This window comes from Salvelinus fontinalis, chromosome 28 (genome assembly GCF_029448725.1).
Source record: "Salvelinus fontinalis isolate EN_2023a chromosome 28, ASM2944872v1, whole genome shotgun sequence".
Taxonomy (NCBI): Eukaryota; Metazoa; Chordata; class Actinopteri; order Salmoniformes; family Salmonidae; genus Salvelinus; species Salvelinus fontinalis.
In genome coordinates, this window is record NC_074692.1 from 11724155 (window position 1) to 11737918 (window position 13764).

The 13764-nt window shown below is 40.9% G+C and overlaps 1 protein-coding gene across 2 annotated transcripts; it reads left to right on the forward strand.

Moving 5' to 3' along the window:
- Window positions 1-7585: 7585 nt before the first annotated feature.
- Window positions 7586-13668, forward strand: LOC129826160 (P2X purinoceptor 4-like). 2 transcript variants are annotated; one of them, XM_055886543.1, is made up of 13 exons: window positions 7586-7889; window positions 8167-8314; window positions 8471-8542; window positions 8648-8720; window positions 9019-9115; window positions 9490-9570; window positions 10056-10197; window positions 11142-11278; window positions 11456-11546; window positions 12127-12192; window positions 12285-12389; window positions 12539-12646; window positions 12834-13668. In XM_055886543.1, exons 1-13 carry the CDS (start codon window positions 7771-7773, stop codon window positions 13269-13271), a joined length of 1677 nt encoding a protein of 558 aa, XP_055742518.1. In that variant the 5' UTR covers window positions 7586-7770; the 3' UTR covers window positions 13272-13668. The 2 variants fall into 2 exon arrangements, with proteins under 2 accessions (XP_055742518.1, XP_055742519.1); XM_055886544.1 differs by having other exon boundaries at window positions 7586-7795.
- Window positions 13669-13764: the final 96 nt, after the last annotated feature.

Sequence of the window (13764 nt, forward strand, 5' to 3'; positions counted from 1 at the left end):
TGTGTGTGTGTGTGTGTGTGTGAAGTATTTAAATTGCGGTAACACTCTTTTGTAGATGTCATAACCAGCCATAAAATAATTCCATGGTAGGTTTCCAAGGTTTTTATACTCTTATGTAGGTGTCATAACCAGCCATAAAATAACGCAATATATGTCACAACAGGTCTAAATATATGTGTCATGACAGTGTTATGACTATATTATAACAGGATGTGACAAGTTACGTCAGCTATTATGACATATTATGACATGGTTATGACTGTGTCATAATGTGTTATGGCGCTGGGTGTCAAGTAAAGTGTTCCCAAAATTACTGACTAGCTAAAGCTTTTCAAGGACTGAAAGGCTTGAGTGGACACCCGACAAGAACATGACCTTCTAGGGAATATTTGTCCAAGAATCCAGTGCTCTGCCCACCATAGCAGCGGGAAGTAGTAAGTGTGGGGATGCTGCGATTCTTTTTTGCAGATGTGTAGGGGGTGCAAAAAATTGTCCAGAGCTGAAGATATATATCTGTCCCTAATACAGGACTAGTAAAGGCCCAGTGCACTACTTTTTTGAAAAACTTTAAACTCCGTGTATTTAAGTGTTTACCAGCATTTGTAACTTGAGTGTGATAATTATCTGTACAAAACAATTAATCTGATAAAACTTGTAGAATATAGTATACAAGTCTCCCCATGAGTGACCTGGCTTGACCTCCTGTGAGACTTACAACAACAAAGGAATGAGGTGGGAGTTTGGTTTGGTCCCTTAGTGAGACTGAAGGAAGATCAAACCATGATGTAGTATGGTACTGATTTTATTTGTAATAATGTCATGTACAGCTTTCGTGATCAGTTAATTCTTTCTTCAAAGCTATTTTTGTTCACAAGTCAGTTTCGTCCTGTTTTACAAGCAAGATACACGCGGATGCTCGAATCATTACATACTAATGATACATTGGGCACAGGTGTGCATGTCGAGTGAAAGGAAACAAAAACATCTGAAACATGGGCAATAGGTCTATGGCAGGTGTTGCAGAGACCCCTGCTGCAGAAGAATGACAATATTCATATAAAATCAAATCCAATTTTATTGGTCACATACACATGGTTAGCAGATGTTAATGTGAGTGTAGCGAAATGCTTGTGCTTCTAGTTCCGACAGTGCACTAATATCTAACTGTAATGAACATGTTGGGAGACAGAGTGCTGGTTTCAAGCGCAGGGCGCAGCAGGTGTTTATTTGTAAAGGACCACAGGAGGAGGCAGGTAGCTGGGTCCAGGGGCAGGCAGAAGGTCATACACAGGGGGTCCAACAAGGCAACAGTACAGGCAGGGAAAAGGCTAGCAACGTCGTCCGGGAGATCATGCAATAGGTTGATAACAGGAAATACGATAGGCTACGGTACATGCAGGGAATAGGCCAAAGGCATCGTTAGTGAGACAGGCAAAAACTATCATACACGGGAGGACTAAATTACGGGGAAAAACAGAGCTCTGAATAGAACTGTCACAAAACAAACAATACCTCACAATGATGGGGTGCAAAGAACTGAACTAAATAGTGTGTGATAATGACATACAGGTACACACAAATGTACTGAACCTTTCTATTCTCATAGATTTGACATATTTTACAAAAGAATTCGCAGTGCTAGAGGCATTACTACAGACACGGGTTCATTCCCAGACTGTGCCACAACCGGCCATGGCCGGGAGTCTTACAGAACGGCGCACAATTTGCCCAGCGTCATCTGGGTTAGGGGAGGGTTTGACCGGGGGGAGCTTTACTTGGCTCATCGCGCCCTAGCGACTCCTTGTGGCGGGCCTGTAGCCTGCAGGCTGACCCTGGTTGCCAGTTGAACGGTGTTTCCTCCGACACATTGGTGCGGCTGGCTTCCGGGTATTATTATATTATTGATCAATTGACTATGACTTTTTAAATCACCCAGCAGTGCTATTTGCAGAGGGGGACATAATGTGGCAGGGGGTCTGGGGGCCCTCCCATTTTTGGGGGCATCTAAAGCACTTTTCCTGCATTTCTACATAATCTAATATGACCCATGGCCCTTCTAGCCATCTTTAGAACCACAAAAAGTCAGCAAAAATGCCCACAGTCATCAAGCTAGGTAAGAGATTATTAAATATGTTTAAGTGATTGATAAGACTGAACAAGATCCATGATAATTCCATAATCAATATTGTGTTGCACCTTTAACCAATAGCCTAACAAATGAACAACTCTTACAAATAAAGTACAAAGACAACTTTTGATTGTCTTTAAGACATCCTCTATATCAAATTTCAGCCAGAACGCCCAGCCAACCCAAGCCGCCTACATGCCCAACCCCCACCAGTCTAGTCAATAACTCAACTCTCTCCCCAACTTCCTTCCCATTTAAAAAAAAATGTATTTCAAGGAAAAGTTTTGGGGGAAAAAAGATGAATGAAAACACACATACACCATTAACACACAGAAACAGTACACCCTCCATATAATTAATATCATAGGCCTAACAGTACTGTAGAGCTTTTTATTTGCACACAATATAGCTGGGTCACCCCGTCCTGCCCCTAGCGGTCCACGTCCCTGTAGCGCCCCAACCCAACACACCACACTCAGCTTTAGGATCTTAGTAAGTAAGCATTTTATGGTAAGTTCTACACCTGTTGTATTTGGCGCATGTGACCATTTTTAAAATTTGATTTAGTGAAACATTCATTATTGGTTTCAGGTGTGTTAGGCCAGAGTGACAACAGTACAGCAGACCCCCATGGCCAGACCTGAGCAGCCCAGCAGCTAGGGACTGCCTACATCTCCCCTGATGTGGGTATGTTTTCAATACAGACTCCTTTTGTCGTATATTAGTAGTCCATATAAGACCTTATGAAAGTTGCACAGTATACCTTTAATCTTAAAACAAATGTAGTGATACTGTACATAACTTGACATTTCTTCCATACATTGTGGGAGGATAACTAACCTTCCAATGAATGGCAATGCATTTATTAGCCACTATAAATACTAGGTTACACAGTTTCTTCTGATAACAGTCTCCAGTATTGTCACACCCTGGCCTCTGTTATATTGATTTTCTTTATTAGTTTAGTTAGGTCAGGGTGTGACATGGGATGTTTGTGTGTTTTGTCTAGTTTAGGGTGTTTGTATTGTATAGGGGGTTTTGTTGAGTGTATGGGGTTGGGTTTAGTATAGTTGTCTAGGCAAGTCTATGGTTGCCTGAATGGTTCTCAATCAGAGACAGCTGTCATTCATTGTCTCTGATTGGGAGCCATATTTAAGGCAGCCATAGACAGTAGGCTTTCGTGGGTAATTGACTATGTTGAACGTTAGTAGCTTTTGTGTGCACTTTCGTTTATAGCTTCACGGTTGTTTATTGTTTTGTTCGTTTTGTAAGAGTGTTTCGTTTTCGTGTTACGTCTTCGTCTAATAAAAGGAAGATGTATTTCTCTCACGCTGCGCCTTGGTCCACTCATTATCCTCAAGACGATTGTGACAAGTATCAACATTTCCAAGCAAACAAAAACAGGGAGATGTAATGGCTGTCGTCGGGAGAAGGAGAAGAGGACCAAGGTGCAGCGTGGTAAGTGTTCATATTACTTTTAATAAAATACGAAACACTTGACAAAACAACAAAAACGACAAACGAACAGTTCTGTAAGGTGACGAAACACAAAACACAAAACAATTACCCACAAACACAGGTGGGAACAGGCTACCTAAGTATGGTTCTCAACAGAGACAACGATAGACAGCTGCCTCTGATTGGGAACCATGCCAGGCCAAACACATAGAAATACAAAACAAGGACAACATAGAACACCAGACATAGAATGCCCACCCAAACTCACGCCCTGACCAACCAAAATAGAGACATAAAAAGGATCTCTAAGGTCAGGGTGTGACAGGAGAAGGGAGAATCTGCAGACACACTGAGATAAAAGAACATACTATTTGCCAGAATTCAGCCAGCCTTCACAAGACCATAACATATGCACATATGTCCCCTTTTGTGTTTTACACCTCCAGCAGAATAATACAATTTTTGAGAGCATGATATTCAGTTTCACTGGCATATGTTATATGGATGGTCTTTATGTCTGAGATTATATGAACATGATTGGGCATTCAAACATATCTGTATCCATTCATCATCATCAGTAGTGTCTCCCAGGTCTTCCTCACATTTGTGTTTTACATGTTTTGTGTCATCAGGAAAAGCCTCTATCAACCCTTGATACAGTTTGGAAATCAACTTTGGAAGTTTGTTAGACTGACTTAAAATAGCATCTGGCTTGTCCAGTGTTCGCTAGACAGAGAGAATAAAGTGTTGTATCTGCAAAAATCCACCTCACCTCTGTCACAGACTGGTCTTCCCTGGCTGCCTTACCCTGCCGAGAAACCCTGTCACCATCTGATCCTCCTACAATGAGGCATGACAAATAATTACCTTGGTGAACATTTATACATTATGTTATCCAAAAATAGAAGAAATGGTTCAATAATTGAAACTAACATTATTCCCAGATCCCAGACTGTAGCTTTAAACTTAACCTACTGTCATGTAGCTACTGTAGGTCTACCCATCAATTCAAGATGGAACTTTGTATCATTCACTAAACATACTGCGAAATTCACCTGAGCTCCATAGACTGGTCTTCCCTGGCTGTCTGACCCTGCTGGGACCCTTGTCACCGTCTGATCCTGCTAAGACATGATGAGCATAGTGTTGGACCTGCTGGTCCCGACAGAGATTATGGCTCGTTTGACATTTTTCATGCTACAGGCGGGAGCGGGCGGTCAGACAGACGACTTTGGGATGAAAATATTTTTGTTGTCCCACAGATTATTTTGAAACTGTCCTCTTTCTGCTTTGTAAGCATTAGCCTACCTATTGTATTAAAAGCACATATTTTTCGCATTATTCACACACTAGAATTCGCTGCTTCAACTTCAGTAGCCTACCTCTCGTAGTTGGGTGCCTAGTATCTGTGTTCTCGTTGAAATAGAGTAAGCGATGAAATTAACTTAAATATGATTAGACTGTAGTTTACTGCAGTGTCTGTAAATAAACATTGATAATGAAAAGAAGTGGAAGGCGCTCAACCAATGTGAGTCGAAGTGCAATCAAATGTTTTTATCATGATTGAAAAGGAAAAGGCACAACGCACACATAGGTTAGGCTACTATGCTGAGTGAGCGTTGCGCCTTTTCATTCTCAATAAGTATGGATTACCCATTTATTTATCTCTGCCTGTAAATAGTCCTCCTAAAAGGTAGGCTATATCCTATAGGATTATGCAAAATGTAGCAAGTGTCACTGTCTTCATTCTTGCTGCTTCCAGTTCAGTAGCCATACCTGCGAAATCAGGTGCGTGTGTGGTCTCAATTAAATAGAGTAGGCTATAGCCTATGTATACATGGACGGAAAAGCACAGGGCAGTTATCTTTCCAAGGAAATGTACTTCCTAAATTTTCCTATGATTAGGCTATAGTTTACTACATTGCCTAGAAATAGGCCTAAATATTGATCACCCATATTTCTCAGTCTGACATTCTTCCTACTCCTTAAAGGTAGGCTATAAAAATAGCTCAAGAGGAAGTGCAAGTCTCTCCTACTCTGCTTGCTTCAATCTACATCTAGCATATTGGCTGATATAGCTCAGTAATACAGATAGCCTAATATAAGGGCCGTGCCAGAACCTCTGGTAATTTAACCTGTTTCTTAAGGTATTGTTGCACATTTGATATTGCCTATTGGGCGCAAAATTGCTGGGACCATGGCTGGCAAGTGAGCTGCGTTACACACGCCTAAAATAACATTGCGGGACTGCGGGCAAAAAAGGATTAAGAAATTGGTCCTGCACAGACCTCTTCTGTTTACCATGATAGTGAAGCCTCTAATGTTAGAGCTGTTTATTACTGTGTCAGTGTGAAAAGTAGGGAATTAACTAGGGAAACTGACAGATCAATAACGTTACATTGACATACTGACTAATTAAACTCACATTGTCTAGTTTGATTGAGGCAAAAATAATAGTTTATGTAAGCCAACTTTTGGTGCTCTCTCTCTAATGGTACATCAACTGGCGAAAGCTTGCCAAGTTCATTTACTTCTGAAATGTGACAAAACAAAAGCTACATAACATGTCCATGCAAACAAAACAAAGGGTACAAAACATATCCATGCAAACAAAACAAAGGGTACAAAACATGTCCATACAAACAAAACAAAGGGTACAAAACATGTCCATACAAACAAAACAAAGGGTACAAAACATATCCATGCAAACAAAACAAAGGGTACAAAACATGTCCATACAAACAAAACAAAGGGTACAAAACATGTCCATACAAACAAAACAAAGGGTACAAAACATATCCATGCAAACAAAACAAAGGGTACAAAACATGTCCATACAAACAAAACAAAGGGTACAAAACATATCCATGCAAAGAAAACAAAGGGTACAAAACATATCCATACAAACAAAACAAAGGGTACAAAACATGTCCATGCAAACAAAACAAAGGGTACAAAACATGTCCATACAAACAAAACAAAGGGTACAAAACATGTCCATGCAAACAAAACAAAGGGTACAAAACATATCCATGCAAACAAAACAAAGGGTACAAAACATATCCATACAAACAAAACAAAGGGTACAAAACATGTCCATACAAACAAAACAAAGGGTACAAAACATATCCATGCAAAGAAAACAAAGGGTACAAAACATATCCATACAAACAAAACAAAGGGTACAAAACATATCCATACAAACAACTGCTGTTAGCGATATGAGGTGGCAATTATTATTATCTATCTGACAGATAACTAGAAGTTAGAGCTGACCTAGCTGTGTGGTAGCTACTCACTAGTGTAGCTTATTCATTCACTTCAGCAGAGAGGGGATGTTACATGTCAGTTACAATACTAGCTCAGCACTGCGAATAAACACTAGTTTATTTTTTTTCTGTTAAAGAGCAGTTACCTTGCGGCTACGTCAGTCAACTAAAGAGTAGCTAGTTTCTGTTCCTTTTACAACTCTATGAAAGAGCGCAAGGAGTACACTGAACTATGCTCAACTCTCCTGTGCTGGTCCAGACAGACTTCCAGAGACTTTGCCTTCACACAGCCTGTCTACCCACTCTGTGGTCTCCACATGGTCCTAAATCCAGTCGGATAAACACTCCAAAAAACCTACCCGACCACTCGTAGGTGTCTGCACACCGTTGCCTTGTTTTGTATCACATTACAATGATAATACTGGGGGGGGGGACAAAAATGTGTGGGGAGACATCCCCCCCTTCCCCAGTGAAAGTTGTGCCCCTGCCCAGATACAATGAAACCCTTCATAAGGATATGTGACCCTTTGATATGCAAATACTGATAGACAGAAATCTTAATTTAATATCCTTTACCTCTTTTAATGTTCTTGCCGGTATAGCCCAAGGCCTACATCATTATTCAATATGAATATATTATTATTCAAGCAATTTATTGTCAAATCATTTCAAAGTAGCAAATAACATAAAACAATCGACAAAGACGACTTTGTTTTCCGCTTTGGCTGCTCAGTAGGGATGTGCACGCACACTGCCTCCACAACAACGATGACTGGACCAGTCTTGAATTTCACAGACGTAGAATATTGTTCGGTCAATGGAACTGCAACAGCTGCAAGCTGACCCAGAGGAAGGAGAAGAAAGAACCAAGTATGAGTCAGAAGAGATCCTTTCTCTCAGTCAGACTTATCCAAAATGCCTTGTAAACTGCTAAATCTATGTGAGTATGAAACACATAAACTGGTCCGAATACAAAGTGTAAGGCTGGGATCGCTGAAATGGACATTTAACGGAGTCATACTGATGTTCATCTGGTGAGTAGGCTATTCTGCAGAATGATTCATCTTGCGGTAATAACGGCAATAGACTACGAACGCCCACGCGCCTTGACTGATCAAGAATGTGTGCATGAAAATAAAGTATGAATGTTTTATATAATGATTATATTCTAAAATAATGTATTACTTGCATCAACTGTATCTCTTGTAACCATGCCAATAGTATTTTAAAACGATCAGGGATATATATCAAAGTAGGCTAACTTACTCCAATTTGCCTAATACCATGATAAAATAATGTTTTATTTTGTAGCATTATGATGCTCTGGCACAAGGAGTACCAAGAACACGACTATGTGGTCAGCTCTGTTACTGCTAAGGTCAAGGGAGTGGCCTTGACCAGTTTACCAGATGTTGGTGATATAGTATGGGACGTTGTGGATTACAGTGGGCCATCACAGGTGTGTGTGTGTGTGTGTTTATGTGTGTGTGAGATAGTGAAAGAATATTGTTGTTTTATTGTTGTATATTATACACATATTACATTTGTAATATACATGCACATATTTTTACATTGCTTCTGACTTTCTATACATTTGTTTGACTTTCTGTTTAAGGGAAAGAATTCATTTTTCGTGGTGACCAATGTCATTGTTACAAAGAAACAAAGGCAAGGAAAATGCCCTGAGGTAGAGTGCCAGTAGGACATCCAATTACTGTACATTCTAATGTCTTATATCATTTCTATTTGATGACTAGAACCCACTAATCTCCTAGGAGTGTTTATATTACAGGTCCCTCCTTATGGAAAAGTGTGTCGGACAGACGAGGACTGTGTAAAGGGATTCTGGGATCAGCACAGTCATGGTACAACTACAACTGTCCAGAACTTCTCCCATTATCCTTCTCTTCTGTTTGTGTCACCTCTATCTGGTGATACCATTTGTTCTTGCATGGAGGGGAGGAATTTGTCCCTGATGTGTTAAGGTTTTAGACGGTCAGCTCCGCTCTGGGCTCTTTACTATTTGCAGATACATTATGGTTATATACGTTTATACAGTAGTAGTAAACATGTAGACACATGATAATAGAACATCTAAGATAATAGTTGGTATTGTTTGTCATGTGACCCATTCAATAATTCAAATGTTGCTTTCCTTATCAGGGGTTCAGACAGGTGCATGTGTGAAGTTTGATGTGACACGGAAAACATGTGAGGTGTCTGCGTGGTGCCCCATAGAGTCCAAGAAAAAGCCCCCCAAGTAAATAAGCTCACTATTATTGTTGTTGTTGTTCTCAGCATCAGTATGCATTTATGTGTGCCTGTCCTCCTACTCTCATCAAATTCAGTGTGATTTGACATGTGATCCCTGCAGAGGTTAGTTACTCAGTAAATAATGTTATCTTCTCTTCTACATAGACCACTGCCTGACAGCTATATTTATACTTTAGTTCCTCTAATGTGGAGGAAGCTCACTTTGTTAGTGCTGCATATATAGTCAAATATGCCAAGGAACATTGTTTCACAGTAGTCTAACAGAAACTTTTAAATGAAAATGAAACCGTCCGCTGTAAAAAATTATTGTTTTCACAACTTTGCTTCAATAATACAATTCATGACTGCTCTGACGTCTAGGCCTGCTCTCTTGGCATCAGCTGAGAACTTTACAGTCCTCATAAAAAACAACATCAGATTCCCCAACTTTAATTTCATGAGGTGAGACTTTCCAATTCAATATGAATTAATTTGGCTTTTTAGTTTGCACACCACAGTTCTCAAGTATATTATAATTAGAGTAACCTTCACTACCTTTACAGATGTGGGATCTTAATTTGAACACCCTGTTGCAGGAGAACATTCCTGCAATGCAGGACATTTCAAAATTGTAGTGTATTTGAGGTTTAAAACATTTTAAAGGCTTCTGAAGTTTGTAATATCCACTTAGAAATTTCAGACTTGATTTTCCCTTAAGAAAAATGTATCAAAAATGTCCATCAATTGTAATTCATATAATAATTCAAATTTCCTGTTGCTGCAGGATTATTTTCCTGCTGTAGCTAACTGGCTCAAACTAAGATCATTCATCTGCACATACTCTGAGAGCATAAAAAACTATTAAATGAATTCATAAAAATATGGAAAATAAGCACATTCTTCAATTTAGTGAAAGTGGATCTAACCGATGCGTTTTTGTCTTACAGAAGGAACATCCTCCCTGAGATGACGGAAAGTTACCTGAAGCGCTGCCAGTTTAACAGGCATACAGACTCCTCATGCCCCATCTTCCGTCTGGGGGACATTGTAAAGGAGGCTAAAGAGAACTTCTCAGAGATGGCAGTTGAGGTGGGCTGCTTTGTTACAGGGAGTTTCTCAAGCAACCACAAACTTTCACATTAACTAACTCTATGACCCTCAATTATGTATGTCACTCACTGTTGTCTGTATCTATTTTGGCACTGCACATAATGTTGGACATGTTTGATTACTTAATGAATTACAGAATTATGGTTTGGATTCAATCCGTATCCGCGTAAAAATGTTAAATAGGTCAAATAGTGGAGAGGCGTTGTGCCACGAGGTGTTGCTTTATCTGTTTTTTGAAACCAGGTTTGCTGTTTATTTGATCAATATGAGATGGAAGGAAGTTCCATGCAATAAGGGCTCTATATCATACTGCACGTTTTCTTGAATTTGTTCTGGATTTGGGTACTATGAAAAGAGTCTGGTGGCATGTCTGGTGTGGTAAGTGTGTGTGTGGGAGCTGTGTGTAAATTGACTATGCAAACAATTTGGGATTTTCAACACATTAAAGTTTCTTATAAAAAGAAGAAGTGATGCAGTCAGTCTTTCCTCAACTCTTAACCAAGAGAGACTGGTATGCATAGTATTTATATCAGCCCTCTGATTACAATGAAGAGCAAGACGTGCCGCTCTGTTCTGGGCCAGCTGCAGCTTAACTAGGTCTTTCCTTGCAGCACTGGACCACACGACTGGACAATAATCAAGATTAGACAAAACTAGAGCCTGCAGAACTTGCTTTTTGGAGTGTGGTGTCAAAAATTGAGCCAACATGTGCAGCGTGTACCGTGAGTGCAGTGCAGTCTCCGCGACCACGGGAACATTGCCTTTACATTTAAATCGAGATATAACGCAGATGTTCCCGCGATACTTCGGCGATACGGATTGAATCTAGCCCTAAATCACCTTAGTTACGTCAGATTACATGATTGTCAGGTTGATATAAAACACGATGAGTAGATCATCTCCACCATGCTCTCTCACCAAAGGGTGGCGTCATTGGGATCCAAATTGAGTGGGATTGTAACCTGGATGGGTTCTTGCGGAACTGTCTGCCCAAATACTCCTTCCGCCGGCTGGATGAGAAGGAGAGCAATAGAACACTGTACCCTGGTCTCAACTTCAGGTAATTGTGACAGGCCTTCTTCTTGAGGCCAACGGTCACGTCATAGGTCATACATGGTCAGTTGACCCATGTCAAATTATGGAAATCTGTCATTCAATACTGCTCTAGACATTTGTAATTGTATATATCAGTGCAATCCAGATATTACATTGTTTAACCTACTACTTGTGTTGGCAGGTTTGCCAGATATCAGACAGAGAAAGGTGTTGAGGAGAGAACCCTGTTTAAAGCATTTGGGATCAGGTTTGATGTCATGGTGTTTGGAAAGGTTTGTATGACTGAGTAAGTCTCATCATTTAAACCTGCAACAATGATGATGGTAATCTTGTGAATGTATTTTTTTTTTTTTTTTTTTTTTACCCCCTTTACCCCCTTTTTCCTCCTTAATTTCGATCTTGTCTCATCGTTGCAACTCCCCAACGGGCTCGGGAGGCGAAGGTCAAGTCATGCATCCTCCAAAACATGATCCGCCAAACCTCGCTTCTTAACACCCACCCACTTAACCCGGAAGCCAACCGCACCAATGTGTCGGAGGAAACACCGTTCAACTGACGACTGCTTTCAGCGTGCAGGCACCCGGTCCGCCACAAGGAGTCGCTAGAGCGCGATGAGCCAAGTAAAGTCCCCCCAGGCCAAACCCTCCCCTAACCCAGACGGCGCTGGGCCAATTGTGCGCCACCCTATGGGACTCCCGGTCACGGGAGGTTGTGATACAGCCCGGGATTGAACCCAGGGCTGTAGTGATACCTCTTAGACCGCTGCGCCATTCAGTAGGCGTGCATTTCTTTTTCTAATTCATGAAAATCTGAAAAATACAAATGGTAATTTATATAATGTGTTCTTCTAAGGCAGGAAAATTCAGCATAATCCAACTGATCATCTTTATTGGATCAACTCTATCATATTATACACTGGTGAGTGTTATTCAGACTTTTTTATTCAACTTGTTTCAAATGCAAAACTAAGAACAGGGAAAGTAAAGGACAATGATTGTGATTTTTCGTAGACCACTGTATTCATCGACTGGCTCATTGGGACCAGTTGTTACTCTAAAGAAGCCAGACAGAACTACTCAGAGAAGAAAGTTGAATCTGTTCAGGACAGACAGCAGGTAGGAGTGGGATGTAGGAGTGGGATGGCATTCCCCACTGAGGATTATACAAACCCACAGCAAGATTTTCATTCTCATTGGCTGAATTGTTTGATGTAAATATGTGGTGAGATGCTGAACAATGAGACAATTCTTCTTCTATTTTCCAGTGCATTCTCTGTGTCTCGTTTGTGGACGAGAACCATATAAGAGTGGTGAAAAAATCACATAAGAAAAGTTTACAACAAGTGAAGCCCATCTCTGTTCACCCATGCAAGGTTAGCATAACTGTGTTCTCCCCAATGTAGTGCCATTCTCACCCCGATACAATAGATAAAGATGTCACTTTTAATCTTACTTTGTTATCCTCCTCTTGTCTTTTATACAGTAAGTCAGTATGGTAAAACATACATATTGTATCAGTGCATATGACTAATTTGATATGTACTGCACACTTGTTGCCAGGACGACACAGGGCACCTGAGTGCCATGGTTGGTGTATTGCAGAAAGCCAACAACATCATAGACAAGCCGCCCCAGGTTCTCCCCCGGCCCAACCGTCCAGCCTGGTGTCTGTGTGGCTGCTGTCTCCCTTCCACCCATCCCCAGGAGCAGCTGTGCTGCAGGCAGAGCATTGGCTGCTGCATTACCACCTCCTCTCTGTTTGAACAGCTGGTGCTGAGTCGTCCCTTGTTGGACGCAGTGCTGCTGTACAGGGAGCCGCTCTCTGACCTGACCGAGGGGGAGCAACGGATCGCCGCCCTTCGCAACTGCGCCTACAGACAGTACATCAGCTGGAGAATTGGGGCCCCACCCAGAGAAAGTATCCCTGTCATGCCCAGTTGTAGTGTGTGGAGAATCAGAGAGGAGTACCCCAGCCAAGAAGGAGAGTACACTGTCTGAGGCCCAGGAGAACTACCTCTCCCCAGTCCAGCCCTGACACACAGCTTTAGGGAAGAGGAAGAGTCAGTGTTCTAGAAAGCTCCATCAGAGATTGGTTCTCATCATGTAGTGACTGTGCAACGCATTTGTACTGGTGTATTGATCTATTCTTCCATTCAGCATTAAGGTTAACATTTTCAACCGGAACATTGTCTTGTAGATATTGTGTCCATCCATCTCACTGTCTAGGGACCATCAATAATGAAGACGGAAATAACATAATAGACTTATCTTAGATGAGACTGAACGGGAGCTAACTGGAGGTGGGAACTGCTTTATCTTTTCTTTGACTGTCTACTTACATTTAGATTGGAACATGTGTTTTTTACCATGTGCAATAAATGTAACTTTGAAAATATTGTTGACTTGATAACATCATTTCACAACTTTGCTAGTTCTTGTGTGCATACAGTAATACATACCATTTTCATGCATCCATTGGAGTGGATGAACA

What these genes read in the sequence shown, in the direction of transcription:
- LOC129826160 (XM_055886543.1), top strand. Translation starts at nt 7,771, where the DNA reads ATGCCTTGTAAACTGCTAAATCTATGTGAGTATGAAACACATAAACTG. An exon ending in TCCAAGAAAAAGCCCCCCAA is followed by an intron (nt 9,116 to 9,489) that starts GTAAATAAGCTC and finishes TCTGACGTCTAG; the next exon opens with GCCTGCTCTCTTGGCATCAG. An exon ending in TCTCTGTTCACCCATGCAAG is followed by an intron (nt 12,647 to 12,833) that starts GTTAGCATAACT and finishes ACTTGTTGCCAG; the next exon opens with GACGACACAGGGCACCTGAG.